The following is a 27,474-nucleotide window of genomic DNA, read 5'->3' on the forward strand; positions in this document are numbered from 1 at the left end:
CCCAGTCCGCTGCCAGTGTACGATCTCAGTAGGCAGGATACCAGCCTCTATAGATAGACGATCTCAGCATGTTGCGATGACATTTCTCCTATACCGTTTCGATCACTCAGCTCCCCTGTCCCGAAACCCAAAATACTCGTGGAACCAATGAAAAAATGGGCCTTTCTGTCCTTCCCACTGGTGCGTCGCTGGCGCATTCTGACATTGCTCAGTTCTGAAACACTGGAGACGTTTAGTGTGTCCCAGGTCCTATGCCATTTTTGATCTCCTTCCGGGTACATGTCCATTCCGTTGTTTCTGATGTACTCCTCCACACCGTGCTACCAATGGCATCCGATTGGCTAGCCTATCTGTCCAGCTACGTCTTTCATTCCTCCCGATCATATGACGGATCGTGAGAGTACTTACTCGCTCGAATGCTCCTTTGGAGTCATGTGTGATTAACCCAGTGCAATCACATATTGTCGTGTTGTCCTGACATTTTTCCTCGTCCAACAAACTACCTCCAGTGCACCTGAGCATGGGTTCGACGGAATGACTATCGGATTGAGCTGACATATGTGGGCGAGAGGCACTTCAGTTTCCATTCATGAGTCTTCACAACGCAACAGGGTTGTTTATGGTAGGTCTCCACTAGAGTTCGGCATATGTGATTCATGCTGCCGAAGGGTGAAATCAACGGGAATAGGGTGTCTCCACACCCACTGTAAACGTCTCAATGTGAAATGGTTGCTCTCAACCACCACTTAACGTATTCCTCGAGCGTCAACAGAATGGCCCATGTGCACCTCATGATCAACGTTCGTCCATGTCATTCTCAGTGTCTCCTTTCTCTGCTAAGCGTTCACCCCCCACTCATTCAGTGTCCCATCACGGTGAATATCGCTACTCATACGGTCATGCCTGGACCGTCCATTCCCGTGACAATTCATCAACTCCACCTTAACAGCGGCTCGATTCCTCATGCGCAAACTGAGGTGCCGGTATGCGACTCCTTCCGTTCACATGTATGCCACCGCTTCCACACACATCGACTGCCCTGACTCAAGCTGGAAAACTCGTACGCCAGCCCATTGGTGCGGTTGGGGGTGACACCGTGGCCCCCTCGATTGAGTGGTCAGAGCCCCATGATGTTAATGATGAACAAACTGCCATCGTTGGTGTCATCCTCGATCGGATTGATAGAGTGAAGCGTGAGTTCCATGGGAATCGTCGACCATTCCCCATGAATGGTGACCCTGATGTAAGATCCACAGAGTGGCGGTCTCTATTGTGGAGGGATGCTGAAGGAAGGGGGGGGGAGTCAACGGTACTGCAGCCACCAGTGAGAGGACACACCATGAAAATGACGTGTATGTGCGTGCCATCGCCAACATCCTGATCAACGTAGCTCACAAAGGGCGACTCTCTGTCCCCTTACATTATAGCCGAGTAAAGCTATCGCCCTTTACGGTCGCCCAAGCCCAAGCCCCAGATAACTCCTATATGGTTGGCATGACTTTTCCCACAACTGAGTTCAGCTTTAGTCGATCGAGGCTGGGTCAGGTCTTTCCATATTGACACTGCCTAGTGTCGCCAGCCTGTGCAAGGAATTTTGGATGAGTATCGGTGGTACTGGCTGTGCTGCTGCAAAATGCCTCATGGGCGTAACCAAGCAAGCTTGACGATTGCACAGCTTCGTTGTCATTGTCCATTCGTTACATTATCGTTCTGTTGGGGGGTGACGGGAAGGCTCCCTCATACTGTCACCCATATTTCCTTTCAGCTAAATTTTTTATCTGGGGCGTTGCAAAAACCTAGGTATCTCGACGTGCTTGTGCTTCCAAGTGTCTTCAGTTTGCGGACATATTTCTCACGCTGTCAGTTGCGGCAGTGCTTGTCGTTTTGCAAATTCTTGACTAGATCCGTTGATCAGGGCCACAGGGTGTGCAAACTTTTCAGCGTCTGAGGCACACCAAAGCGCCTACGCAGGGTTTTAATAGTGTCCACTCCTAACTGGGCAATGGTTGGGAAGGCCAGGACGAGAAGCAAAGGCCAAATTGAAATAACGTTTAGCGCGTCTATTGAGACGCTGTGGTTTCGATGACCAAAAGATCGTCAATTCATAGTTCTTCTCTCCGGGGTATTTAAAGGCGCGGTTTTTCGGGTCGTCCACCCTCGATCACATTGAACTACGCTCCGCCTGGTCATCATGCCCGCAGCTCAGCTTACTCCAGATGAAGCAAATTTAGCAAGGTTAGGGTATAAGCAAGAGTTTAAGCGGGCGTTTACCATGTTCGAAACCTTCGGGGTTGATTTCTCGACCATTGGACTGTTCCCGAGTATTGCTTCTGTCTTGATATACGCAATCCCGAATGGTGGCGCGGTGGCAATGGTGTGGGGTTGGTTGACCGCTTCGGCGTTCATCCTGACGATAGGGTTGGCCATGGCTGAGTTAGCGAGCGCCGCTCCCACCTCTGGTGGGGTGAGTTTCCGACTGCCTGAATCTTGATAGCATTGAATTTGCTAACAGTTTCCCGCCTCGGGACCCGCTTAGCTTTATTTCTGGGCGCATCATTACGCTCCTCCTGGATGGAAGAACGTGCTTGCTTGGGTTGTTGGCTGTACGTACCTTGCATTTCCCCCGTTTCATATGAGGGCCCTCTAGCTTGTTTGCCGTTAGTAATTTTTCCTAAACAGATGCCAATACCATTGGTTCCATAGCCTCCGTCGCCTCGATCGACTGGGGTTGTGCTGTCCAGATTATGGCAGCTGCTACAATCAGTTCGCATGACTTATCATTCTCCCCAACGATAGGCCAGACTTTGTAAGTGAAAGCTGTTTTCGCTTGATATCTCCTGCTGGTGATGCTCAGCTTCTATCCCTATTCCCAGTGCTCTGTATGTTGCCGTCATTATCTCACATGCAGTTATTTGCTGGTCAGTTTCGGAACCCCTTGCACTTATCGCAACCAACTAATTGGAACAACCTTTGATGCCCAGTCTCGGAACCGCCGTCCTCGCACGTCTACAAAATATCTACACAATCCTTCACTTGGCGTGAGTATTCGAACTCGCCATGGATTGGTTTGTTAACCCAGCACCGTGACTTATTCGCTACCATTAATAGTCTTTGTTTAGCAGTCATGATTGTCATTCCTGTTGCGACTCCAAAAGTGTATCGCAACAGCGCATCCTACGCTTTAGGAAACTTCACGAATCGTACGTATTTGGTTTTGCCGCTGTCGTGTTTAAGCCAGTTACTCATGGTCCTCTATCTATCTCCAAGTGAACGGCTGGCCGAGTGGCTTTGCCTTCTTCCTATCATGGGTGTCGCCTGTCTGGACCATTTGTAAGTGCTCCTTTCGGAAGTGTCTCACAAATTATCACGAGTTTTGAGACACTTCAGGTTCCTTCGACGCCAGTGTGCACATTAGCGAAGAAGCGTGAGTTGAAAATCTTCTGCCTTGCCCTCTCGTCTCCGCTTACTTACCTCTTGTCTAGTGTAAATGCGGCAACCACCGTGCCGTGGGCTATCGTCCTCGCCACCGGCACAAGTGGTGTCTTGGGCACGGCAGTACTTATGGTGCTCAGCTTCTACATGGGTAAGGACATGCAATCCATTGTCAACAACCCGATTGGCCAACCAATGGCCACCATCCTGTTTAACTCGATGGGGAAGAGGGCCACACTTGCTCTGTGGGCAATCGTGGTCGTTGCACAGTATATGATGGGAAGTAGCATGGTGAGCGGTTGCGCGGCCAGATAAATAAGCTATTTCTTACTAGTAGGATAAATAACAGCTTTTAGCTTCTTCACGTCAAACTTTCGCGTTCTCTCGGGACGGTGCTCTTCCCTTCTCAAAGTACCTATACCGAGTGAACTCGTTCACCAAGACTCCAGTAAACAGTGCGATCCCATTATCCTTGTTGAACCTTGACCCAGTGAATTGATTTGTCTTCTATAGCTGTCTGGTTCTCGGCTCTTGGGGCTGCTCTTCTTGGACTGCTTTCATTTGCGGGTCCTGCAGCCATCGGTGCCGTCTTTTCTGCATCTATAATCGAGCTCTATGTGGCCGTAAGTGGTTTCCTTTGAAGGATAACTGCCCACCGTTCACTATCTCTCCGTTCATTCGATCAGTATTCTATCCCAATCATCTGCCGCTTCGCCTTTAGTGCTAATGAGTTCGAACCAGGCCCATTCCACCTAGGTCATTGGGTAGGTTTATCGTTGACCTAATCCTAGTCCGACACACAACTTAACCGATGCCTCTTGTCATTAGGGCCTTCCAATAGCTGTAATAGCTGTGCTTTTCATGATATTTACCAGCACGGTCTTTCTTTTCCCAAGTGCGCCACGGACGAATGCCGCGGACATGAATTACTGTATGTTTATCGCCTTCCCCTTCTCCATATCCGAGCCTAATTTCGAAACAATCAAACAGCTGTTGTCGTGACTGGAGGCACCTTGTTACTTTCTCTCCTGTGGTACTATTTTCCTCGATACGGTGGCGTGAATTGGTTCAAAGGACCAGTACCTACCGCCACTCCAGAATATGCTAATGGTGGAGAGGAATTACAGCACATGGCCCACCTACCGGTGCAGTTGAACATTTAATCCTCCCACGAGCGAAAGTCTTCGAGTTACTGTTTCGCATGGTCTCCGTTCCTGGCGACAGCGTCCTCTCCCCCCGATATTCCTGTCATATTGTGCACAGTGCAGTCCGTTTCTTGTTGTACATTTAACCGTGTTAGTTTACTCATTTTGCTAGGTCAGCGACCACCCGCCCATGCCTCATTCCCTGTTCCGCAAGTCTGCGATTTTTATATGTTAATTCCCTTCATTACTAATCCTATAACCGCGTTAGGCAAGCAAACCGCGATTTTGGCGTTCTGAATCGCTTCCGGGGTGGGACTAATGAGCAAAGTGATGCGCGGAACAGAGGTGAAAAAATATCTGAATGAAACGAGCGATAAGGCACTAAGGTACACTATTGCTCCCGATGTGATAATTTCATGGTGATGCTCTGCCATCATCTGGTGGTTCCTGTGAACCTAGCTATGTACAGTATACAACAGCTCATTCAGAGCTCGACTCTGACCTTGCTCCCCGATCTTCCCTCAAATCGGCTGTCCCCCACGTCGAACTGCAAGCCGCTCAACACGAGACTCGACAACATTCCATCCAGTCCGGTTCCTGGAGTGCATGCCGCAAGTCCAGTATGATAGCCCGGAAGGCAGTGGCATAGCGGGAACATTTAACGAGACAGATATTACCCTGCTTGCGAATCTCGAGAATGCTAAGTGTTTGAGAATTGCTGACTCGTGTATACATGAAATCGCAACGCTCGGTTACAAGTTGGTGGAACGAAATGGATGTCCCCAACCTCACGGAGGGCAATGGGGATTCATGACACATATTTGACACATTCCGGGTCAACGGCGCAAGACCACTGCTCTGACGTACCACTCAAAAGCACACCTCCAGTGCAACAACAACTGCGGATTTAACCACTTTCATGCATTACAATGAATCATGAGGGCTTGAGAACGCGACAATATATGTATTAATGCATATTCCGTGGATGGTCACCCCGAATACAATATTTATGGTGAATAATAAGATTCCAGCGCCAAACAGTCTGATGTCGTCTCGGAAGACACACAAGGAGTGAGCGCCTTGAGTGACCATATTGCTTGGGATTCGACTTCATGGTTCTTAACAGTCAGGTCGTCCGATCCCGCAGGGGCTCCCTCGATCCCAGCATTTGGGCAGCATTCCTCCATCTGCTTGTAGCCGATGTTCTCGTTGGGTTGTGTGCAGTGTAGTAGTAGTTTAGTTACCCCGAGACTTCCTTTAAATTTCAAGCACACATGCTCGTTTATGTTCTATCCCACTTTCCATTAGAGCTACGCCGTCAATCCGAATTTAACGGCTTTAGGTATCAATAACTGCAAAACAAGATGCATGACACATGAAAGGGTGCCTTTTGAAAACGCTTCCGGCGAATACGGGCACAAATGGGTAAAAAGATAGGCAGATACGAAGAGATGAAGTATGTGTGAAGGAAACGAGCGATCAAACGGAGGCATCTTAATCGAATCAATCCCCCACGAACGTGATTGCCTCATGATGAAGCAGCCGTCACAACCTTTCCGTTCTTGTGAGCCCGTAAGAGCTCATCAAGAACGTCAAGCTCTCCGACCTTGAGCTTTCCGCTGACGATACCAGAGTGGTACACACGCAAGACGGTGTCAACGTCGTCCATACTTTGTGTGCGGACATCAGCAAGCTCTTTGATCTTGGTGGTAGCGTCCTTGATCTGGTCATCCGTCATGTCCAGCTGAAGCTGCTCAACACGAGACTTGACAGCGTTCCAGCCTGTGAGCCGGTGACTGGGGGTACCATTATAAATCCGGTGTGATAATGTAGAAAATCGACAAGCTTACCCAATGGAGACGTAGCGAGTGAGACCGAAATCTTCCGGCTTGAGAATCTCGTAGGTGCTCGGATTATTGAGAATAGCTTTGGCGTGTATGCCAGCTTTGTGCGTGAAAGCACAATAGCCAGTTACGGGGTTTTGGAAGGGAATGGAGACCTCGACAGCCTCAGCGACGAGGTTCTCAATCTCGCGAAGCATAGGAAGATTGTACTTGGATTTGACGTATTCTGGATTGGCGGCGTAGAGGCAGGCAACGAGGGCCCCAAGAGGGGTAATTCCAACCCGCTCACCAATACCCAGAACGGCTTACGTAGAAAAATCAAATTAGCGACATCCACAGAAATGAAACCTCAAATCGGCTTACAAGTATCAATGTGTGTGGCACCGGCTTCCAGAGCAGTGTACGCATTAGCAACGGCACACCCAGTGTCGTTGTGTAAATGGATCTCGATATCACAGCTGACGACGCCACGTAACGTGCGGACGAGTTCATATACTTGTCGGGGGTTAGCACAACCGACCGTATCCGCTACACCAACGCGGTTCACGCCAACTTTGTCAACCGTCTGATAGATACTGAGCAAGTCCACCAAGTCAGAGCGGAACGAGTCCTCGGACGAGAACCGGACTTCAATGCCCTTGGACTTCACGAAGTTAATAACTTCAATGGCGGTCTTGGTGATGTATGTCATATCCTTCCCATGTGAGAATTCTCGTAGGAATGAGGATGTCCCGATGACAACATCAACACCATCGACGCCTGCAACCAGTATTGAGAATTCCACGTTCGTAAGACGTACTAAATTGCCCCTCGATTGAAAGACTGCGTACCTGTCTCGACAGCGATACGGGCATCATCCATGTGGCATCGAATGTGCGTGAGTATCTTAGCCTTGAGGCCTAGCTTGCAGATGGCCTCACAGTCTAACCGAGACTGTTCTGAAGCAGCAGGCGATGTAAGCTCGATGTACTCAACGCCAAAGGCATCCAAGGCCTTGGCTATGGCAATTTTAGTCTTCGTGTCAAAAAATGCGTTCGCAAACTGTTCTCCTTCTATTAAAAAAATGAAATACTCAGTAAGTCGTTGATCGAGCTACTCATTGGAGCGACGAAGAAGAATTGAAAACTGATCTACTTGCCACGGAGGGTGCTCTCTATTATTTTGAAGTTGGATACGTTGTTCAAGAAATCTGAATAACGAGGTGCGTAAGGATTTCGAAGTTGTTGCTGTGGAGATTGGGCGTGTGTGGCATTGGTAGTAACGCCATTGGTGTGACCAGCACTGGTCTCAATGCCAACCATCTCTCCAGAGAGCTTTTCAGCTGTAGGACACATATCTTTTCCCTCCGTCAGCAGGGAAAGTGAAAAAGAAAAAGTATCGCGATTTCTTTCTTTAGAATCTAGTTTTGGATTTCAACCCGATGCGACATGTGATCTTCGGCCGAATATACCTGAGGAGTTAGCCGATCCAATTGAGTTCGGTTTGACAGGCGTCTCAACACCATCAAAATGTGTTATTTCTCTCGTTTTTATTTTCCCTGTCTAAGAGCAAACGAGATTGCGAGAATATTGGGATCGTATTATATTACATATTGCAATTTTGAGAATCCCAGGCAAACTCCGTCATTCAAAAAATCGCACTTCAGCAGTTTTCACCCAATTCTCAACCAATCTCCACGATTCAACATGCGTTGGAAAGAGCTAAAGTAGGGAAATGTAGCCATGTATGTTATGTAGGGTATAGATCAGTTTTAACAAAGTGTCCCAAATTCAGCAAATTGAAAAATACAGCCCGGTAAAGCAAACAGAAGCCTACTTGTGCTTTAGATATCATCCATACGTCTATATGAAGCCTTTAAACACCAATTACAAGCTGGAATGAGCCTCCAGTTATGTAGAATTGTGCCTCCATGCTCTGACCCATATTCCCACGGCCAAAAAGCTGTGGGAAATCCAGGCTAAAGGGCTTTCGGGCCATGGGTCTGGGGGGCGGGGAGGGCACAATTCTGCATAATTGGGAGCTTATTTCAGCTTGTAATTGGTGGCTTCGACTTTTGTCGGGGTCGTCGCCACGCTACCTCGCAGTTCCAGGTCGCCCATTGCGCACAAGTTGGTGTTTACAAAAAAATCGGCCATTTTGATTTCATCGAAAGGAGGGTTCTAAAAAAATTGGCCGGATCACGCCCTAGATCTCTTTCGATGAAATCAAAACGGTCGATTTTTTTGGAATGTGCTGTAATGAGAATGTTGTGCATGAAGTATTACGTAATCGGTCCAATTTTTTTTTCACTTCAGACACGTGACGCGTCTGACAAGGCCATTAATATTGTTATTCTGCTCCGCTCGGAGTTACAGATTCCAAGATAGAATGCGCCCTTTTACTCCTGTGACGCGTGGTCTTCCTTCCTCGTCGCGGAAGGATTTTCCCCGAACATCAATTTCAGATTCTGTTTCTCTTGGCCCCGAAGAACTTATACGAACGCTCACCACATCATCTCCAAGGGCATCACCTACTGGTGCCAGCTCGGTTTGGGGGCCATCGCTATTAAGGCCCGGGAAGTCTCAGCTAAGAAGCGTGGTCTCGGGAGATGATGGACCCAGCACACCAGCTGAAGGTGATCTACATTTAGGTTAGGAGGGCTGACGAAGAAGTTACTCAACTTTATGATACAGAGCCCTCCCGCGTTGTGGGAAATGGAGAACACTCTCCAGGAGGACATTTTCCAGAACAAGATCCTCATAGCGAAATTGTGGATCGCATCCGACTCTGGCGGCACGATGCTATGATGCAGCACCTTTACCAAACAGCAATCTTCTGGGGAGACAAAGTGTTCTCGTGGACATGTATGTGAGACGATGACTACCCTTTATCTTGAGGATTTTTTTTGCTCATGTCTCAACCATTCAGCTGACCCTAATGATGCTTTCTGGCTTGCGCAGGCTCATTTCTTGTGTCACCAATACCAACGTGCGGAAGCCATCCTAACTAACCAATACGCCTTTGAGATGCCTCGTGCAACCACTACTAAGGGGAAGGAACGGGATGGCCTATTGCGCGGGAATATGCCCCTTATGGGTGGCGTTAACATCATCCCTCAGAAAGCAGGGACATATTCACGACTAGTAGATCTGAGTGCTCCGTGCCGGTATTTAGCTGCCCAGTGTTCAGTTCGTTTCCTTTCTGCTTTCCAGAAAGATTGACCTACAGGGGTATTGCTAGGTTCGACTTGGCAAGTGGGATGAGGCGCTGGAAATGCTGGGTGAAGTTAATCCATTTAGAGGTAGAGAAGACGAGCCGCGTACGAACAGGTCTTTCAGTGATTAAAATGCCTAGATAGCTGATCGTGCGAGCTTCATAGCACCATTCCTGATTCCAGATGCACAAGGAGGTACAAAGGTTCGCAATGAATTTCTCCAGAGTTTTGAGCCTAACGGCTTCTATAGGTGGAATCAACGATGTGCTTCCTCCGAGGCGTTATCCTATTGCGGATAGGGCGCGCCGAAGATGCCAAAGAAAGTCTCATGGAAGCTCTAGCTATCGACTATAAGAACGTGGATGCATTCGAGCAGCTCATCGGTGGAGAAATGATGAAGATCGATGAAGGTGTTGCCCTTGGATAGAAGCATCTCTGTAGGATTGACGGCTAAGATTGCATGGTAGAATGGGAGTTCATCCAGTCCCTGCAGTTCCACGGGGAAGATCCTTTCTGTACTGAATTTGTTCGGTCCATATACACTGTGCGGTTGCGAAAGGTAAGGTATTCATTGTACTATAATCCGGCCAACTTCTCACCAGTTTTACCCTTAGTTTAAGCACCAGCATGAGATTGCTTTAGCCCGGCACAAACTATCTACAGACTACCGACTGGCGGACAACGTTGATGTCCTGTTTAGTTTTGCCGATTCATTATTTGCCCAGTATCGATATGCGGATTGTTTCGCTATCACATCTCGGTAATATTGCTTGCCTTCCATAGAATTCCACATTTAGAACATTCCACTTAGGATACTGGAGAAGACCCGGATACACGGTCCCACTATTCCCATTCATATTGCTTGCATGCAACACATCCCCAACCTTCGGTCCAAGCTATTCCTGCTCGCTCATGAACTGATGCAGAAGGAGCCGGAAGCACCTATTAGTTCATATGCTGTGGCAATTTGGTATCTGTTCACAAAGAAGTACGCCCTTTCTAGAAGATGGATCAGGCATGTAATGTCCACCGTTCAAGGCGATTCAAGGATTCTAATGCGACCCCTCATAGCAAAACTACACTCCTCGATCCTCGCAATGCACCTGCTTGGATTGCCTTTGCCCATACCTTCGCTTTCGAAGGTGAACACGATCAAGCCGTGACAGCCTACTCGACGTGCGCACGACTTTTTCGCGGGTGGGTATGGCTGAAAATGATTGCGCAGCATTACTTCGACTGATACGGCTCCAAAGCACACATCTTCCTTCTCTGTATATTGGTATGGAACATCTTCGAATGATGAACCTGCCTTTAGCACAGGAATATCTTGAAGGTGCATATGATTTATGTGACTCTGACCCGTTACTGTTGAACGAGATGGGTGTCCTTGCATCCCATCAAAATCAGTCAGTCATGCCTTCCCCAGCGGAAGTCCCATAGGTGGCTGATACTTTCCATGTGACAGAACACAACGTGCGGTTGAAATGTTCGAGAAGGCATTGGAATTAGCTGATGCGTCTCAAACGTCAAAACAAGCATGGTTAGGAACCTACTTGAACCTCGGCCAAGCCCACCGGAAGCTCAAGTATGTTTAAAAAAATGTTAGTATGAAAGGCGGAAGTCTCATATTCAAACATTAGGAATTATTCTCAAGCGAAAGCAGCATATGAGGAAGTAATTAGGATAGACCCAAGAAATCCTCAAGGCCTTGCATGCCTCGGCATCATCCATCATGCTCTCGGGGAGCTCGGTGATGCTATAACGAAGTACCACGAGGTATGCCACGCAAACTCAACGATCTAACGGCTGAGAATTTAAAATAATTCACTATTGATCACAGGCACTGAGCGTGCAGCCCCTAGACGCGAATGTGATTGAACTCCTCAATCTTGCGCTGAAGCTTAACACTGTCATCAACCCATTTTCATCCACTCCCTCTGCCGACACTGACGCTCACTCTTTCACTCGACCACCGCTTGGTTCATCTGACCCGCCACCACCCTCCAAACCAATATCCGCAGTTGAGCAAGACCTCGCGATTATTCAGTCGATTCGTACCGCCTCTGTACCACGCCCAGCAACTACCCGAGGGGGGCCGATCATTGGTGCTGAGTGGGTGCCAAGTATGGGTGCTCGTCATCACGCATTTAATGGCAGAACGGAGCAGCCGCCTGCTAGGGTAGAGGATTCCGGACCCGGGAATAGACATTTAGCTATTATGGAGAATCCCGGGATACCACCGCCTGGAGGAATTCCTGGAAGGGAGAGCAGGGATGTAGAAGAGGCAATCGAGATGAGTATTGAGGAGAGCAGCGAACTGGTGGATGCCAGCATGGAACTGGAGTAACGTGCGTTGTCAAAGGCGAAGGCCCCCTCGACTGTGGATGAGCAGGTGTAGCAGTTATTGGGCACGCTGATTACATAATCAAGAACGTCATGTTTGGAAGGACGAGAACAAACCAGGCAAGCCTCATTCCAGAAGGGTGATTATATTGGAAATAGGAAAGGCTTAATAACGTACACAACATTCCATACAGTAAAAGAGAAGTATACAGCAAACAAGGAACTGAGCTAAGTCGTGAAAGTATAACAACTATAGAACAACCGTACACATAAACAAGTTACAGGATACCAGAGGCACAAACACAATGATTAGACCCAGAAACACAACGAACATGCACATGAGAATAAATGGTTCTTAGGCAAATTCCGTATCTCCACCTAATAGAAATGGCTTGTCAAGAAACGCACGTTCAAATCGGCTAAAAGCAGGTCTCAGTAAGTGGTCTCAAGGTCACGACGCGTACGCACCTTCGTGACCAATTAGAATATCGAGACTTTGGCCTTTCGTTCGCCCAACTGTTCCTCAAACGCACGTTTCCCGGCCCCAACCGCGCCTTCCCAGGCTTCAAATACTTCGAATTCCTCCTCGGCTGTGGAAAGGTACGACGAACGGTGTTTGCGACCGCGGGCCCACACTGAAATGAAAAGTATTTTCTTTTCTTTCTTATGGAAGAAGAACCAGTAAGAGGACCATAACAACCCGCCGTTGGAACTCCGACGTTTGTGAAATACGGGTGCACGAATAGGGACGCTACGGATAGGTGATCCCGAGTATGAGGATGATGTTCTTGAACCATCAGAAGAGCTCGAATCCCGTTGCTTAGCGGTAAAAGGATGATAGAAAGCCGCGCCATCGTAATAATCATCCAATCCTTGCTCAAATATGGAGTCTGAATCGGAAAAGTCATCTTCACCGTTGTCCGAATCAAGCACCCCTTCGGAATCTGAGTCCCCGTCACTACCGGCGTGAGGGTCGGAAGCTGGATCGGGGTTGTATGAATAAACCTCGCATTCTGAAAGCGTGACAACACCGTTGAGGATGCGGAAGAGAGTTGGATGTGTATTCGCGATGACGGGAGGGGCGTTACGCATCATAAGACTGGTCAGATTGCTGGTGGGCCGCAGAATAGGAGAAGACGAAGCGGAGCTGGATACACGTTTGGGGAAGATATCTTCGGCATTGTTTGTGATGGGGAAAGAGGAGTATGAACGGGAAGTGAAGTACTTCCCGTCATTCCGTGACGACGCTGGAGAGTCTCGAAGTGAGGCAAAGGTGTTGGAAAGTGAAGTCAGAACGGGCACGCCCCCATTGGGCTCCCTTGTGAAATGATCCGGATTGACGTTGGAGAAGTCATAATCTGGAAACGCGACGTTGAGGAGGTTGACGAGAAGAAAATAGGTTCGGCGTGAACGGCGGCCATCAAGCGGTCCGAACGCGCTGTCGAGGGGAGAACCGTACTCCGGAGGCATTTGCATCGAATTAGGATCGTTGAGCGCGCTCAATTCTTCCTCGAAATGTTCATCAATTGCTTTCCACAACTTCTTGTCTTTGGTAGTAGCTTTGCAGGTGTATGCTTCGATGCGAGTGTAAACGTTACACTCCGCAGACGAGTGCGAAAGCGAGCTTGAAAGTAATGTAAGGTTAGGATCGGGAACGTACTTCATGGTTGAAAGCGAAGGAATAGCTTGGGAGGCGGTCAGAACGATGGGGCTTGGGCATGCTGCATTAATCGCCCCCGATGTCAATATAAGCAAACACTAACTAGCCAAGTCATAGGCGAGAATGGCCACTATTTCACAGATTACAAGGAAGGGGAGGATTCAGTACATCCTCGAGGAGATGCTGAAGCAGAGGATATCGCCGAGATCGACGGATAATGAGACGATCAACAACATTGCTGCCACTGAGCTGGAGTCGAAAAATTTGTGGAAGCTCAGGAAAAGATGATAAGCGCAAGACACGCGAGACGGGGCACTTCATGAGGGTCCCCAAGGTCATGGAAGAACCCAGAGGCTGACAGCAAGAGCAAAAGAAGGGAAACAAGCGAACCCGACGTGTAAGGACAGATCTTTCCAGATGCGGATTCAGATTGCCAAAACCACTGGCTCTCGGTCCCGACCCAAACTCACCACAACAAGAGATCATCGATCGCTCTGTCTCAATCTTCGTCTGAAAATTATGGTCTACTCGGATATTGAGCCTTATGAGACTGGCTTCCTAAAGGTCTCGGGCATTCATACACTATAGTGAGCCAGCCACGCGTAGTGGGTCCCTGCCGTGCGTAGTGCACAAGATTGATCTCACAGATTCACCTTGGTATTGACTGATAGCTATGAAGTCAGTGGAAACAAAGAAGGGAACCCAGGTGGGTAGCTGTTCCTAGACTGCACGCATGGGATATTCGTAATATATCTTGTTTCTAGTTATATTCCTCCACGGTAAAGTTCTTGCCATTCTCCATGAATTGAAAGTCTGCTGCCTAAATCATGATCCCAAACTCGCGACAAGGCGGTCCTGGTGGTGGAACATCTCCAAAGGATCGAATTTTCTTCAACCCAAAGAAATATAAAATCATCTTATTGGATCAGCGAGGCGCAGGAAAATCGACCCCGAGTGCATCCCTTGAAGAGAATACGACTTGGGATCTTGTGGAAGATATCGAACGTCTTAGAAAGCATTTAAAGGTCGATAGATGGGTCGTTTTCGGGGGCTCGTGGGTACGTGACAACCCGATCTGTGACTCGTGGAACAACCCACAATTTTCCATGCAGGGATCAACTCTCTCGCTAGCCTATGCTCAAGTGAGCCTTAGATGGCTGTGGGATGGATCAATACTTACGCCCTTAAATATGTTGCAGGCGCATCCCGATCCTGTGAAGGCTCTCATATTGAGGTCTGGTCACACATTTAACAAATACCTCTGGCTAATGTTGGGATACAGGGGTATCTTTACCCTACGAAAGAGCGAAGTATGTGCCACGCCTCCCTCATCATGAAAGAACCATTAAGTTTAGCAAAAAAAAAACAGCTCGATTTCTTCTATCAGGAAGGCACAAGCCATCTTTTCCCCGAGGAATGGTACGTCCGATCCCATACCACTAGGACCCAAGGTATTTGGTTGGGTGACAATAACTCTCCCATCTTTTCAGGGACGATTACCTCGCCCCCATCCCAGAGGGTGAACGCGGCGACTTGGTCAAGGCGTACCATAAGCTTCTCAATTCCGCTGACGAGCAAACAAGGCTGTCCGCTGCGCGTGCATGGTCTAAATGGGAGTAAGTATATCCGTCTTGTCCCCTCAGTTTGGAAGAGACAACGCCGAAGTCACCGGCATTTCCTCCCTCGTCAGGATGGCTACGTCGAAACTCAAAGCCGACCCGGATGATATCGCACGCGCCACAAAGGACGATTGGGCAAAGTGAGGCTTTCCGTGTTTTGTTAACAAGTCTCCTGATGAATGTTGGATTTTCTACTGAAATTCCAGTGCTTTTGCTCGGATTGAGAATCACTATTTCATCAACGAAGTAAGCGTCGGCAATACTCCCTGAATTTGCTGCTCATTCTTCGTTCCTCGGCTGATAGGGCTTCATGAGGCAAGGACAACTACTGGAGCGGCAATCGATCGATAAAATGTGAGCCGAGATCGATGTTCATCGATTCACATAAGATAACGCTGTCGAATTGGGCTAGTCGCCATATCCCATGTGTTGTAGTCCAAGGTGAAGTACCGCTGCATTACTGGGGATGATATTTGTCTTTAACTTTGCACATCTAATCCAGGTCGTTATGATGTACGTGCCAATTGTGCCCGTTGTCTGTCATGGAGGCTTTAATCTCTTCCTTCACTTCATTCGGGCTAACCATTACCGAATCTTGTAGGTTGTTTGTCCGGTAAGTCTCGCCTGCTCCTTCGGGACTTTGTCTCAAGTATCCATCTATCGTAATCCCAACCTTTTCCGCCTGCCTCTGCGGTATGGGACAAACGACGGTTTCCAAAGGCGAGGAGTGCATATGATCTAAAGAAGGCCTGGCCAGAGTTGAAACTTCAAATCACACACGCTGGTCATTCTGTCCGGGAAGAAGAAACTACACAGAAGCTCGTAGAAGTGGGTGTTCTTCTGACCATTTTGACTGAGTATGAAAGCTTGTGCTCATCTGTCACTCGTGAATTGGCAGGCTACAGACCATTTCAGCGAATTATAAAATCCAGGGCCGTGTCTCGAACCCTGCGGCTGTGGTCTAGCTAGGACGTTGGTGATGTACAAAAGGTATGTGCGAGTACAAAGGATGGGGAACGGTGTGGAAAAGCGAGGATTAAAGTCATTGTACATATGTTGTAAATACTGATACAGATGAACCAGGCAATATAAATGCCGAGGGCCAAAAGAAAAAAAAAGGGGGGTATGAAAAATGACGAAAACGAAGAATCTATGATGAAGTGTATGTTGGGGGTTGTTAGGTGTTGCTTAGATTCCTAGGAGGATGAGTGCGTTGAATTACAGCAGTAGTTGTTTATTGATACCTGTTTTGACGCCTCTGCCAAACCCGCCAAACTTGCCACATGCAGCATTGGCTTTTGGAGCTGCGCCTCCATCTGTGCTCATTGAGCTTCATCTCATTTTTCGCGATATAAGCTCACATTGTCTGCAACTCAGTTGGAGTACATCGTCTGCTGATGCCCCGCTCCTTGTCGCGCCGGAGTAAGGGTGATCCCAACACTGGCTCATCTCGAGACCGTGAGTCCGCAGCACCCGGAGGTCAACGTTACCTCGTATTCATAGATTCCAGGCCGCTACCCCATTACCAGGACTCTAAACGCGAAGAACATCCTCGTTCAAGAGACAGTTAGGCCCCATGCGATCCACAACTCGAAGAACAAGGGCGTAATTCTTACCAGGCGAAAAATTTCACCAAATTCTCCTACTCCACGAAGTTCTCTGGTTGTCGAGTCCTTGTCTTCTCAGGCAGCGTCATCCCCAAAGGCTCCACCAGCTGCATACAGCGAAGTGAAGTTATCAGATTTTGCTGCCGCAGTTTTCGATATCCCCCCCACATCTGTTAATCTAAAGGATATCGCTCGCAAACTCGCCACATCCTCGGATTATGAATCCACGTGCCGACGCTTCCTTTCCTCTTTGGAATCGACGTCCAGTACCGAATCAGACACGATCGAGGATGGTTTCATCGATGTGCTCAAGCTCATCTGCCGTCAATGTGATTTGTTAGGCCTTCCAGGTGCCTCTGACTTCAATCCTTTCGCCCATCCCGCATACGATCAGGAGGATTCAGAGCAGTCAACTGAAGATCATTTTGTCCTAATGGGTATGCGGAGAGGTCCACTCATGGACACTTGGAGCTGGGCAGATCTCCTTGTTGCAATTGATACACAACCGGCCGATTCTTCATTTGGTTCGCACACCTGTCAGCAGTCAGCAGTCAAGCATCCTGTCTTGTCTCGGGAAAATGGTTCAAGCATTGATACCAAGTCACATCAGGACCAATCCGATTCGCCGTACACTCTTCCTTCATGCGCTTCTCGCTTGCGCCGGTATGCCGAATTAGTCATGACTGCCAAGGGCAACAGAAGGCATGTGATTGGACTCTTGACAACAGGTTCGAACGTATCCTTCTGGTACTTTGACCGCGGGGGCGGATTTTACTCCGCCCCTGTCAACTTGTTGACCGATGCTGTCGAGATCATATCAGCAGTGATGCAACTTGCGCTAAGCGGACCCGTCTCATTGGGCTTAGAGCCATTCATTCAGTCGTCATCGTCCTGGGAAGCTTTTGGGTCTATCGAAGGCTCGTGTGTAGTTGTTGATGGCATTCGATTCCTTTTGCACAAAACGCTTCACGTCGCTCGTGAATTGGAGGGTCGCGGGACGGTCGTTTTCGCGGCTCAAAAGATAGCGGAGTCTGCGCGGCTGGATGACCGCAGTACAACCATCCCCGATGATGTCATAATCAAGTTCTCCTGGCAGGATGCGTCTGCCCCTTTCGAGGATTTGCTTTTCAGGAGAGCTCAAGAATGTGCAGTTGAAGGTATTGCTAAACTATATTGCTCGTCCCGGCCTGCGCGCCTCTCTACTGGCCCTCGACGTGCTCTCGGGCTTATTGCTGGCGTTGATTATCACGACCGAGAACTGAGAGTGCAAGTAATGGGGCCGCTCTGCATTCCCCTCTATCGTGTCAAAGGACTTGATGTGTTCAAGACGGCTTTCCGCTCGTTAGTCCAAGGTAGCTCCTTCCAGTCCATGTTTACACCCCACCTCACCGCGTCCAGCCCACAGGAGCCTCTACGAAAGGGCAGGCATCCTTCATCATGATATCAGCATCAACAATCTGATGGTTGAGGAAGGCAACGAAGCGAAAGGTGTATTGATTGATCTCGATCTTGCGGTCGTGGTTAGGGGAGGCGACTCGCTTCACCCACAACGCCCAACGCTGGCGGGCACTCTTCCGTTCCTTTCCGTGGATTTTCTAGATCAACTTCCACCAAGGCGTCACATGTACCGGCATGATCTAGAGTCATTTCTTCTGGTGCTTGGATGGATATTGATTCGTTTCGACGAAAATGGGACCGAAATACAGCAAGATGAACTCAGCGAATGGTATACTGGGACCCGTCACCAAATGAAATATTCGAAAAGAGGATTTTTCAGTCGACCTATTGGCTCACCAGTCAGCCGTTATCCGTCACTCCAGCAGTCCTGGTTATGGGACCTTGGTCAAATCTTTCACGATGGCTACTCGATGCGCGATAGGAAGGCGGGTACTGGTGCATTTGATCATGAAACACTAGGGGGACATGTGACATATGGTTCGTTCCTTGATATCCTACATTAAAGGACGGCGGCGGCATCAATGCGGTGAGAGACACGATTGGAAGGTTTCCCAAGTTATAATTCCTCCGGCTGACTCCCATTCAAACGGTGCTGCGTCGCCCTTCACTCTTTCCTGTCGAACTATCTTATCGAATGCATCCCGAAAAAGGTCGACCAGTCGTTCGAGTATAGGTTTTGCACCTACCATATTCGTCGTGAACACCGATTCATCGACTGCCCGGACATTCATATGTCCATTTTTGAAGTAACGAATGCTTCTCCATGACCCTGTGCACCAACCAAGCAGTTGATCGGTTCTAATTTGTATTCCCTCGCAATACGAGACTGAAATCCACCATAGACAATAAAGAAAGGATTCCAAGTCATGTCGGTAAAGTGCGGTAGGTGGCTGCTCAGATAGCAATTCCAGGGCAAGGAACGGTGTCGCCATAGTTCTATGGGTTAGGATGCGATCGTCGGGAGCGTCATCTGCCAAAGGCACGCCATCGGGGGTGTCGTTTGCTGAAGGCACGGAGACAGCAAAGTCGTAATCGATAAGGAAAGGGACATGTTTCCCATCTGCTTCCATTTTAACCATCAAATTTTCCGGATTGATGTCTCGATGGAGGATGTCGGCCCCGGTGTAGATGCTGCGATGAACTAAGATAATCACATATACGTAAAGCACGATTGGTGATTAGTCTAGTGAACTTTACCATTAATTAGACCTTTGAACAACTCGAAGAACGTGGTCCAGTCCGCAATCGTCGTCAAATGAACAAGGAAAGGCTTCATAACGATCGCGCGGTAAATTCGATCATCCCTGTCGACATCCAAGTTAAGAATCTCTTGGACTCTCCCGTGTGTCCCATGTTGCATCCGTGCCAGTTCTTCAGATGATACAATCTCCGGCACGGACGGAATCCCCTTCTTACGCAGGAGCTCGAGAACATCGGCTTCGGATCGTCGGTCCTTGAGCTGCCAAGAAAGTTTCACCACAAGACCTTCCGATGCTGAACCTGTTCCTGATGCTTGCATTGTGTTAACTACGGACTCTTTCACCTTAAAAACAGCCGTCCCTGCCATGTGGAATGGTCAGTCTGTACAACTCAACGTCGAAATGTCTTGTACTCGCCTCTTCCAGTGAGGGATCGCGCCCTCCCCAATTGTTCGTTTTCCACTACATATTCTTTTCCGTTGACCTCTATCCGAGCGCCTGCAGCCTTTACCAATATCGAGGAACTTAGTCCAAGTTTAGCATCACATGGAGGCTTTATGTTCGGCTCAAAACCCAATTGTGAGGCGGACGCACTGCCGATGGCAAGAAGTAGAATCGCAAGCGATTCCCAGCGATCCCCAAATGGGCACGGTAAGGACCCATATCCCGCCGAACGGTCGTAATACCAGAATTCGACTGACAGCGAATCTATATAGAGGCCCAGAACGTGTCGGCGGACTCCACGCGCGGAAAACATCTCTATTGCATAGGCTGCGAGCTGTTCTTGCATTTGGGGCGAATCTCCGGTGCGGGACTTTCCTTTCTCCGAACGCATCGAATCCACATGGGTTGCAGATCGTGAACTTCGCCGGTCGTCTTTTGTATCTAACTTAACCCCTGTCTGGAACTTTGGTTTCCGTGATCGGGATTTTGTTTGTGTGGTTCCTGGTGGTCCCTTTTGACCCATCTTTTCTTTGTTGTACTTGAACTCTATGCATAGAACAACCTTCCCCGCTGGCACTGAGACACAATCTACTGGAAATGAGCCAAACACCTTACCTTCGACCAGGGGAATGCTCTGATATCAATGGTGGTCAGATCCTCTCCAGGAGTGAGGTGGTCTTTGTGGACCATCACAATATCTGGCCTTTGGATTTGAGAATGTAACCAAATACGGTGTGGGAGCAAGGCGATGTGACTGACTTTCGCTGAGGATTACTCTTGTCAGGACGATCGTTCGGTCGGGGCCCTGGGGACGTGTTTAGGAAACAGAACGGCAATCCCGCGAAACCAAATAGTTCGTTTGCGAAATCTCGAAAAGGATCGTATAGGCTGGGTTCACCCTTGGCTTCCGTGTAGGTCTGCGCATGACCCCGCAGAATGGAGACTGCATTACTTTCATGTTCAATATGCCTTCTGAAAGTTTCACGGGCAGTTTGGAAGCAGTCCCCCAATACAATTCCTACGAGTTTATCGAAGTTCACAGAGAAATTCATTCGGTTATAATCTTCCCTTTAGAGACTTATGAGCAAGCCCCCACGAGAAATCGATCGCTCTGCACCAACCTTAGGTAGGGCAACTCGTGCTTGTAAGTTGCCAATGAACGATGGGCCCAGGACGTCGTATCCCCCATCCCTCCTGTGATACGGGAGGTTTCATTCAGTGCTAAACAAATATTAGTGGCTTTTCCGCTTGTTGGAGTCTTGGATTACGTACCTAGTTGAATCTTCTGCTTTATTGAGGGCGGCGTTAGAGCTCTGGTTGATGGCTCATCGTCTAAGCCTGTGGCATCGAGTCTCCTCTTGATACTAGATATTCCAGCGCTCGATGTGTCACTAGCTGGTTTCGCTAAGCCTTGGACGCGCAGTGGCACGATCTTGTCTCCCTGAGACATCGAAGGGACTCTTTCAACGCAATGTGAATCTCAAAGCCGATTCGGCTCATATAAGGGCCCAAGATCCTGGTCGATCATCACAGCTATGGCAATCGATCGCTTATGAAAGGCACATCTCCCCAATTCGATGTCAGGTTTCGAATCGTCGCACTTCACCCCATCCATTGTGAGGGGCCGCAGGAGTGGCTCGACTGAGCTTCTTTGTTCCTACTGGCCCGTCCGCTCAGATTTAGGCATTTCCCAAGATGCTCGTTCACAGGATCGTTTCTTGTCTCACGGTATAAAAGCACAGAAGCCTCTGCCTCAACATTAATAGGCAGATCATCCTAAAATGGAACCAATTTCAATGTGCTCTCTCCGGTTCTGCCAACCCTTGGAGTAGGGACAATGGCGTGCTGCCTTGCAACAGGAGCACGCCAGTGCAAGACGCTGGACATACACAAAGTAGGGCCGCCCAAACTTACTGGGAAAGCATGACTAACAATCCTGCATCAGGATTCAGCGACCCCAATGCTCGTCATTCACTGGAGGAATCTCCACCTCGGCCGCATTGAGCGCTTATGCTTGGATACAGTTACTAGCACTACTAACGATCAAGGTCGTGGCAAATCCTACAGCATTTGCGCCCCATTGTCCAAGTCGAACGGCTCAGATATTTTCATTTGAAAACCGATGCCAGCATTGACTTGGACGAGGCGAGTCACTACAGTACACATTGAGTGCATTGACGCGGGTGAGTGGCGAGACACAGCCACGTTTCCGATGTGACGTCAACAGCAACAAATACGTATTTGCAAAATCCTCGCTCGAGTTTGGAAGTGATGATTGTTCCCTGAGTGGAGAAGAATGTAGCTCAGAAATGGGGGGTCAGTCGCAGAGGCCCTCTCTGGTAAGATATCGTGTATGCCAGTAGAGTGGAACTGCGACCCATTCAAACGGGCATACTCCAAGTCGCGATTGATATGGCGTGTAACTGGCATGAAGGGCTCAGGTGGAGTGTTTATACAACATACGTGCGTTATTCGATTATTGACAAGGGAAGGGAAGTGCAAGGACCAAATAATTCATAATCGGCGAAAGGGTTGATGTAAAAGGAGATGTAGAACATTTTGTGGCAATTGACGCGGGACCGACCAGTTCCTCGTGCGGTTTACACCTATCGGCCGTCAGCAGTCAAGCAACCCGCCTTGTTTTTACGTGGTCGAGAGAATGATTCAACCGATGACAAATTGATTCGCTGTCCTTGGCAAGTGGCAGCCTCAAGTTTGCAGGCTAAATATCCAGAAACGCATGCACACCAGTCTAGTTCTCGATATACTCATATCCTATCTCGTGCGCGTCTCGCTTACTCCGGTACATATGCCGAAATAGCACGTCACGACTGCGAAGGGCGGCGGAAGGTATGTGGTAGACCGCTGGGAACATGGTTGAACGGTACTATGACTGTAAGGGTGGATCAAGCTTACCCTACCCTTTCCAGCTTGTTGACCGATGCTGTGACTGTCGAGGTCATACCAGCATAACATAACTTGCGCTGAGCAGACCCGCTTGCATATATGGAGCCATTCATTGATTCACTCGTCATCACCATTGAAGGTGATAGTATTTTTGCACAAAACACTTCACGTCACTCGTGAACTGGAGGGTTCCGGGTTGTCCTCGCGGCTCAAAAAAGAGGGGGTCTGTGTGGGTGGATAGCATTAGAATACTAGCGTAGTATACTGTGAACTGAGAAAAGACGTAAAATCCAAAAATTCTGAATTAGTGCTCTGAATACGGTACCTTGATGCCCAAATGTCAGGTAGCAGCCACCCTAACGATGTCATCGGGGGGTTTTCCTTGAAGTATGTGCCTTTCGAGGATTTGCTCTTCAGGAGGGCTGCATAAAGAATGCACGGTGGACGGCATTACAAAACTTTATTGCCCATCCCAATTAACCCAGTGGCCCTCGATGCATTCTCGGACTTACTGCCACATCCACTATTATGACAAAGCTGAGGGTGCCCGTCAAGGAATCCAATGTGTTCAAGACAGCTTTCCATTCGGCATTTTGTATCCCATCTCACCACAGGAAAGCATTCTTCGCGACGTTATATATATATAGATAGGGGCACTCCGATGCAACGGACGCTACACACCAGTAACCCACCTTGTATTGACGATCCCCTCATGTACTCTTCGGTAGGATAGCGGCTCTACCACATGATAGCGAGGCCGCGTAGAGCCAGAATGTCTTGGAATCTTTCATCTTTGTCCTTGGACTCGTTTTAACGAAGTAAATCGATCATAATCAACTCGAAACTCAGTATTCTAGAAGACATGATCATATCAAGCACGAAAATTCCACTTTTTTAGCCGCTCTTCTGATTTTTGATCCAGTATATCACTTCCCGTCGCTCAGCCTAACGAACATTATATTAGCTACTCGTTAGGGCCAATGTAGACAATACCGATTCTGACTATGAAACTCGATGCTATAGCCAATTCCTGGACGTACTACACTCTAAGTATGCATAACTAACCATCGATTGTGTCGACACCGAAACATGCTCCATGTGTTTCCCACGTCACGACCCATACGTCCAGCTTTTTGTACGTTATGGAATGCCTGCTGAAAGAGCTCTGCCAGACGCCTGAGGACCGGCCTGGCATGCTCCATATTTTTTGTTAGTTTTGTGGATTGCACGGCCTCAGCACTCATGTATCCGCCTTTGGCAGTATGTATATTCCTCCATGTCCCACTATACCAGCTGCAGAGCCCCTCCGTCTTTATTTGTTGCCCATTGAGGTACGAATGCGCAATCCACCATAAGGACCAGAAAAATGACTCCAGGTCATAGCGGTAAATTGCAGGTGGTGGTGCATCCGACAGTAGTTCTATGGCAAGAAATGGTGTCGCCATTGTTCGATGGGTTCGGATGCGGTTATCCTCATCCTTGATCAGTGGCACCACTATCGCAAAGTCATAATCGATGAGGAAAGGGACGAGTTCGCCACTTGGTTCTTTTCTAACCATGAGGTTCGTCGGATTGATATCTCGATGTAGAATCCGAGCTTTGATGTAAGCCTCCCGATGAACTAAGTGAATTACAATTATACACATTGGAATTGAGTGCGGGGAGCCTTACCTTTAATCAGACCCTTAAACAACGTAAAGAATGTCGTCCAATCTCCAATCGCTGTCAAGTGAGTGAGGAGAGGCTTCATGATAATTGCGCGATAAATTCGATCGTCGGTGTCGGCATCCAACCCCATAATTTCTTGAACTTTTCCGTGTATCCCATCCCGCATTCTTGCTAGATCATCAGAACACACAACAAATGGCACACCCGGTACCTCCCTTTCATGTAGACGCCTCAAAATATCAACCTCGGATCGTCGATCTTTCAGCTGCCAGGAAAGCTTCAGGACAAGACGCTCGGAAGCCGAGTCGGATACTGATGCCTGCCCCGCGTTCGCTAGCATCTCCTTCACCGTAAAAACTGTCGTCCCTGCGGTGCAGAAGTCTATCGTCTTACCAAGCGCCCAATGCCCTGCACATAGTCTTACCTCTTCCGATTAGGGACCGCAACTTTCCCAGTGTCCCTTCTATCACATACTCATTTCCGTCAACCTGTATGCGCGCGCCTTTTGCCGTTATCGGCATCGAGGACTGTGAGCCAGGCTTGGAATCAGGCGGCCCGGGCGGCTTTATGATCGGCTCAAATCCTAACTGCTCCGCAGAGGCGATGCCGATGGCAAGAAGTAGAATAGCCAGAGGTTCCCAGGCATTCGCAAATGAGAGCGGTGCGGACCCATAGCCTGCAGAGCGGTCATAATACCAGAACTCGACTGATGGCGAATCCACATAGAGGCCCAGGACGTGACGACGGACGCATGACGCAGAAAACATCTCTAGTGCATGGGCTGCAAGTTCTTCTTGCTGTTGGGGGGCATCTCTGGTGGAGAACTTCGCCATTTCTGAGCGCATCGAATTTCTATAGGTTTCAAATCGTGAACGTCGCCCAGGCTTTGATTTTTGTGATCGGAATTTTTTCTGTGCAACCCCATGGCGCATCTTTCCCGTGTTATAATTAAATTCCACGCATAGAACAGCCTTTCCCGCTAGAGTTAAGGCACAATCCTCCAAAAAACCGGTCAAACCACTTACCTTTGACCAAGAGACATCAATGGTAGCTAGACAGTCTTCAGGAGTGATGGGGTCCTTGTGGATCATCACGACACTAGGTCTTGATTTGAGGGTCTCAGCGCATGCAATATATGAGCGAGGCAATATGACTGACCTTCGTTTCGGACTGCTCCCGTGAGGACCGCCATCTGGTCGAAGCCGCAAAGGGTGTATGAAACGAAACGGTAGTTCCGCGGAGCGAAATAATTCATTTGCGAAATCTTGGAAAGGAGGGTATAGGGCGGCTTCATTCCTAGCTTCTATGTATCTTTGTGCATGCTCGCACAAAACGAAGAATACATCCAGGTTTTGTTTGACACGCTGTCCCACGAGCATATCAAAATCCACACCGAAATGCATTCGACCGCAGTCTTCCCTTTGAACGACTTATTAGCAAGCCCTCACGAGAAGCTGGTCGTTTGATCCCCACCTTAGATAGGGCAGCTCATGCTTGAAAGTTGCCAAGGAACGGTGGGCCCAGCTGGACGTGTCCCCAAGCCCTCCTCTAATGAAGGAGTTTTCGTCCAATGCTAAACAAATGTTAGCGCTTTTCTGCTTGGAGTCTTGGACCAAGTACCTGGTTGAATTTTCTGCTTTCTTGAGGGCGGCGTCAGAGCTTTGGTTGATGGGTCATCATCTAACGTCATGGCATCAAATCCCCTCTTGATACTAGATATTCCGGTGTTCGAAGCGTTACTGGCTGGTACCGACATAGCCTTGCCATGCAAGATGTTCTTGCCTTCCTGAGATATTGAAGGGATTCTTTAGATGCAGAGGCCAGCCTCAATAGCTGATTTGACTCATATAAAGGCCCAAGGTCTCGGTTGATCATCACAGTAATGGCAATCCATCGTTTAGAAAGGCATGTCTCCCCGAATCACCGCGCTTCACCGCATCCATTTTCAGAGGCTGCAGAAGCAGCTCAACCAATTACCACGGGCTGGTTCCTACTGGCCCTCTACAAAGGCCCGCTCAGCGCTGACTCCATTTGTGCATTGCCAAAGGTGGCTTATTCACAAAATCGTTTCCTATCTCACGGTAAAAGCACAAAGCCGGCGCCACTGCCTGCGATCAACAGGCAGATCACTCTAAAATGTAACTGATTTCAATGCGCACTTGCCGGCTCTGTGAGCCCCTGGAAGAAGGGACAATGGCGTGTTGCCTTGCAACAGGAGCTCGTTGCAAGACGCCGGAACACAAGGCTCCCATTGTTTGGAGCCACGTGCCGCCATACACAAAGTAAGCCCACTGGGGAAATATCAACCCTTCTCGGTCGCATTGAGCACTTATGCTTGAACATAGTCACTGGCACTAAGGCACTGGTGGTCGGGGCCACGGCGAAGGAACATTTGCGCACCACTGACCAAGTCGAACGTCGTGGAATTGGCTTGGGGGTTGGGGTGCTCGGATAATGCCATCAAAAACCAGTGCCAGCATTGACCTAGACGAGGCGAGTCGCCAGTGCAACTTTGGGAGGCACAGCCACGTTTTCGAGTACATTGATTCGGACAACAGCACCGCTGCACGTCCAGAGTGTTTAAAAGTGAGTGGAGAAGAGCGTAGCTCACAAACGGGGACCAGCCACAAAGGCTCTCTGGGGTATAGAGTGGAAACGAGACCTAAGGTGGCGATGAGGGCGTGCGGGAGCTAGCGAATCCAGCTGAATTCAAGTTCGGAGTCGCAATTAGTATGCCATGCATGTAGCTGAAAGGACTCGGATGAAGTGCTTTATACAACATGCATGGCTTATTCGGCTATCAACAAGGAAAAAGTGCAAGGACCAACTCATTCATAAACGACGAAAGGGTTGACGTAAGAAGAGAAGGTAAACTATTCACAGGTCCGAAAGCATGGGTTTATCCCCCCCTACGGAGATCTGGTGAATATTTGGTTCACGGCTAGGATTTGTTGC

At 48.7% G+C, this 27,474-nt stretch overlaps 10 protein-coding genes across 10 annotated transcripts; 5 read left to right on the plus strand and 5 right to left on the minus strand.

Annotated features, from left to right (window-relative positions):
- The first annotated feature begins 1,518 nt into the window (after positions 1–1,518).
- EI90DRAFT_2289090 (uncharacterized protein) lies at positions 1,519–2,099 on the plus strand. Its single transcript, XM_039052829.1, has 2 exons — positions 1,519–1,859; positions 1,916–2,099. The coding sequence occupies exons 1-2, from the start codon at positions 1,634–1,636 to the stop codon at positions 1,993–1,995; spliced, it is 306 nt and encodes a 101-aa protein (XP_038921416.1). The 5' UTR covers positions 1,519–1,633; the 3' UTR covers positions 1,996–2,099.
- Positions 2,100–2,191: 92 nt separating this feature from the next.
- Positions 2,192–4,595, plus strand: EI90DRAFT_2907729 (amino acid transporter; the record flags this gene model as incomplete). Its single annotated transcript, XM_039054295.1, has 14 exons — positions 2,192–2,464; positions 2,537–2,603; positions 2,680–2,806; positions 2,874–2,918; positions 2,982–3,038; positions 3,109–3,200; positions 3,268–3,330; positions 3,388–3,424; positions 3,483–3,723; positions 3,782–3,887; positions 3,946–4,055; positions 4,119–4,196; positions 4,261–4,363; positions 4,423–4,595. 14 exons carry the CDS (start codon positions 2,192–2,194, stop codon positions 4,593–4,595), a joined length of 1,572 nt encoding a protein of 523 aa, XP_038921417.1.
- A 1,510-nt stretch (positions 4,596–6,105) lies between these two features.
- On the minus strand, positions 6,106–7,722 carry EI90DRAFT_2907597 (homocitrate synthase; the record flags this gene model as incomplete). The annotated part of the gene is made up of 5 exons (XM_039054288.1): positions 6,106–6,373; positions 6,428–6,725; positions 6,785–7,180; positions 7,252–7,473; positions 7,563–7,722. 5 exons carry the CDS (start codon positions 7,720–7,722, stop codon positions 6,106–6,108), a joined length of 1,344 nt encoding a protein of 447 aa, XP_038921418.1.
- A 1,194-nt stretch (positions 7,723–8,916) lies between these two features.
- On the plus strand, positions 8,917–12,132 carry EI90DRAFT_3037909 (uncharacterized protein). The gene is made up of 14 exons (XM_039058824.1): positions 8,917–9,035; positions 9,094–9,264; positions 9,329–9,588; positions 9,641–9,719; positions 9,780–9,817; positions 9,865–10,024; positions 10,082–10,173; positions 10,229–10,374; positions 10,426–10,629; positions 10,686–10,811; positions 10,868–11,020; positions 11,080–11,199; positions 11,255–11,390; positions 11,455–12,132. The coding sequence occupies exons 2-14, from the start codon at positions 9,204–9,206 to the stop codon at positions 11,959–11,961; spliced, it is 2,082 nt and encodes a 693-aa protein (XP_038921419.1). The 5' UTR covers positions 8,917–9,035; positions 9,094–9,203; the 3' UTR covers positions 11,962–12,132.
- EI90DRAFT_3037912 (Maf1 regulator-domain-containing protein) lies at positions 12,086–14,049 on the minus strand. The gene is made up of 2 exons (XM_039058825.1): positions 12,426–14,049; positions 12,086–12,376 (listed from the first exon to the last, which is right to left on the minus strand). Exon 1 carries the CDS (start codon positions 13,620–13,622, stop codon positions 12,438–12,440), a length of 1,185 nt encoding a protein of 394 aa, XP_038921420.1. The 5' UTR covers positions 13,623–14,049; the 3' UTR covers positions 12,086–12,376; positions 12,426–12,437.
- EI90DRAFT_3286252 (prolyl aminopeptidase serine peptidase) lies at positions 13,743–16,161 on the plus strand (the record flags this gene model as incomplete). The annotated part of the gene is made up of 16 exons (XM_039067005.1): positions 13,743–14,204; positions 14,289–14,323; positions 14,382–14,396; positions 14,467–14,675; positions 14,730–14,759; positions 14,817–14,927; positions 15,005–15,036; positions 15,108–15,233; positions 15,308–15,376; positions 15,443–15,482; positions 15,541–15,590; positions 15,649–15,677; positions 15,739–15,749; positions 15,838–15,849; positions 15,957–16,064; positions 16,135–16,161. Exons 1-16 carry the CDS (start codon positions 14,035–14,037, stop codon positions 16,159–16,161), a joined length of 1,074 nt encoding a protein of 357 aa, XP_038921421.1. The 5' UTR covers positions 13,743–14,034.
- A 472-nt stretch (positions 16,162–16,633) lies between these two features.
- On the plus strand, positions 16,634–18,804 carry EI90DRAFT_3012761 (uncharacterized protein; the record flags this gene model as incomplete). Its single annotated transcript, XM_039056590.1, has 3 exons — positions 16,634–16,694; positions 16,747–18,195; positions 18,242–18,804. 3 exons carry the CDS (start codon positions 16,634–16,636, stop codon positions 18,802–18,804), a joined length of 2,073 nt encoding a protein of 690 aa, XP_038921422.1.
- Positions 18,521–21,779, minus strand: EI90DRAFT_2290452 (uncharacterized protein). The gene is made up of 9 exons (XM_039052832.1): positions 21,217–21,779; positions 21,066–21,165; positions 20,704–21,012; positions 20,560–20,647; positions 19,918–20,506; positions 19,499–19,861; positions 18,988–19,442; positions 18,638–18,927; positions 18,521–18,574 (listed from the first exon to the last, which is right to left on the minus strand). Exons 1-8 carry the CDS (start codon positions 21,392–21,394, stop codon positions 18,820–18,822), a joined length of 2,190 nt encoding a protein of 729 aa, XP_038921423.1. The 5' UTR covers positions 21,395–21,779; the 3' UTR covers positions 18,521–18,574; positions 18,638–18,819.
- EI90DRAFT_3037923 (uncharacterized protein) lies at positions 21,642–23,897 on the minus strand. Its single transcript, XM_039058826.1, is given in 13 exon segments — positions 21,642–21,671; positions 21,685–21,828; positions 21,853–21,860; positions 21,876–22,071; positions 22,083–22,155; positions 22,167–22,431; positions 22,442–22,557; positions 23,190–23,195; positions 23,493–23,609; positions 23,632–23,633; positions 23,653–23,655; positions 23,667–23,796; positions 23,817–23,897. The coding sequence occupies 6 exon segments, from the start codon at positions 23,563–23,565 to the stop codon at positions 22,053–22,055; spliced, it is 552 nt and encodes a 183-aa protein (XP_038921424.1). The 5' UTR covers positions 23,566–23,609; positions 23,632–23,633; positions 23,653–23,655; positions 23,667–23,796; positions 23,817–23,897; the 3' UTR covers positions 21,642–21,671; positions 21,685–21,828; positions 21,853–21,860; positions 21,876–22,052.
- Positions 23,726–26,530, minus strand: EI90DRAFT_2290371 (uncharacterized protein). The gene is made up of 8 exons (XM_039052831.1): positions 26,367–26,530; positions 26,140–26,313; positions 25,993–26,092; positions 25,678–25,938; positions 25,545–25,623; positions 24,944–25,490; positions 24,523–24,885; positions 23,726–24,448 (listed from the first exon to the last, which is right to left on the minus strand). The coding sequence occupies exons 1-8, from the start codon at positions 26,392–26,394 to the stop codon at positions 23,898–23,900; spliced, it is 2,103 nt and encodes a 700-aa protein (XP_038921425.1). The 5' UTR covers positions 26,395–26,530; the 3' UTR covers positions 23,726–23,897.
- Between the last annotated feature and the right edge of the window lie 944 nt (positions 26,531–27,474).

The sequence above is a fragment of the Cantharellus anzutake genome (assembly GCF_015039405.1).
Source record: "Cantharellus anzutake strain C23 chromosome Unknown EI90scaffold_6, whole genome shotgun sequence".
Classification (NCBI taxonomy): domain Eukaryota; kingdom Fungi; phylum Basidiomycota; class Agaricomycetes; order Cantharellales; family Hydnaceae; genus Cantharellus; species Cantharellus anzutake.

Bases quoted from the DNA above. Each gene is read 5' to 3' on its own strand.
- EI90DRAFT_3037912 (XM_039058825.1), bottom strand. From the start codon at position 13,622: ATGAAGTACGTTCCCGATCCTAACCTTACATTACTTTCAAGCTCGCTT.
- EI90DRAFT_2290452 (XM_039052832.1), bottom strand. From the start codon at position 21,394: ATGTCTCAGGGAGACAAGATCGTGCCACTGCGCGTCCAAGGCTTAGCG. The intron at 20,507-20,559 runs GTAAGGTGTTTG...CCAGCGGGGAAG, and splicing joins GAGCATTCCCCTGGTCGAAG to GTTGTTCTATGCATAGAGTT. The intron at 19,443-19,498 runs GTAAAGTTCACT...TGATTATCTTAG, and splicing joins GTTCAAAGGTCTAATTAATG to TTCATCGCAGCATCTACACC.
- EI90DRAFT_2289090 (XM_039052829.1), top strand. From the start codon at position 1,634: ATGCCTCATGGGCGTAACCAAGCAAGCTTGACGATTGCACAGCTTCGT. The intron at 1,860-1,915 runs GTCAGTTGCGGC...TCCGTTGATCAG, and splicing joins GCGGACATATTTCTCACGCT to GGCCACAGGGTGTGCAAACT.
- EI90DRAFT_3037909 (XM_039058824.1), top strand. From the start codon at position 9,204: ATGATGCAGCACCTTTACCAAACAGCAATCTTCTGGGGAGACAAAGTG. The intron at 10,812-10,867 runs GTGGGTATGGCT...ACGGCTCCAAAG, and splicing joins TGCGCACGACTTTTTCGCGG to CACACATCTTCCTTCTCTGT. The intron at 11,200-11,254 runs GTATGTTTAAAA...TTCAAACATTAG, and splicing joins CAAGCCCACCGGAAGCTCAA to GAATTATTCTCAAGCGAAAG.
- EI90DRAFT_2290371 (XM_039052831.1), bottom strand. From the start codon at position 26,394: ATGATCAACCGAGACCTTGGGCCTTTAT. The intron at 26,093-26,139 runs GTACTTGGTCCA...ACATTTGTTTAG, and splicing joins AAAGCAGAAAATTCAACCAG to CATTGGACGAAAACTCCTTC. The intron at 25,491-25,544 runs GTAAGTGGTTTG...CTAGCGGGAAAG, and splicing joins TTGATGTCTCTTGGTCAAAG to GCTGTTCTATGCGTGGAATT.
- EI90DRAFT_3037923 (XM_039058826.1), bottom strand. From the start codon at position 23,565: ATGAGGGGATCGTCAATACAAGGTGGGTTACTGGTGTGTAGCGTCCGT.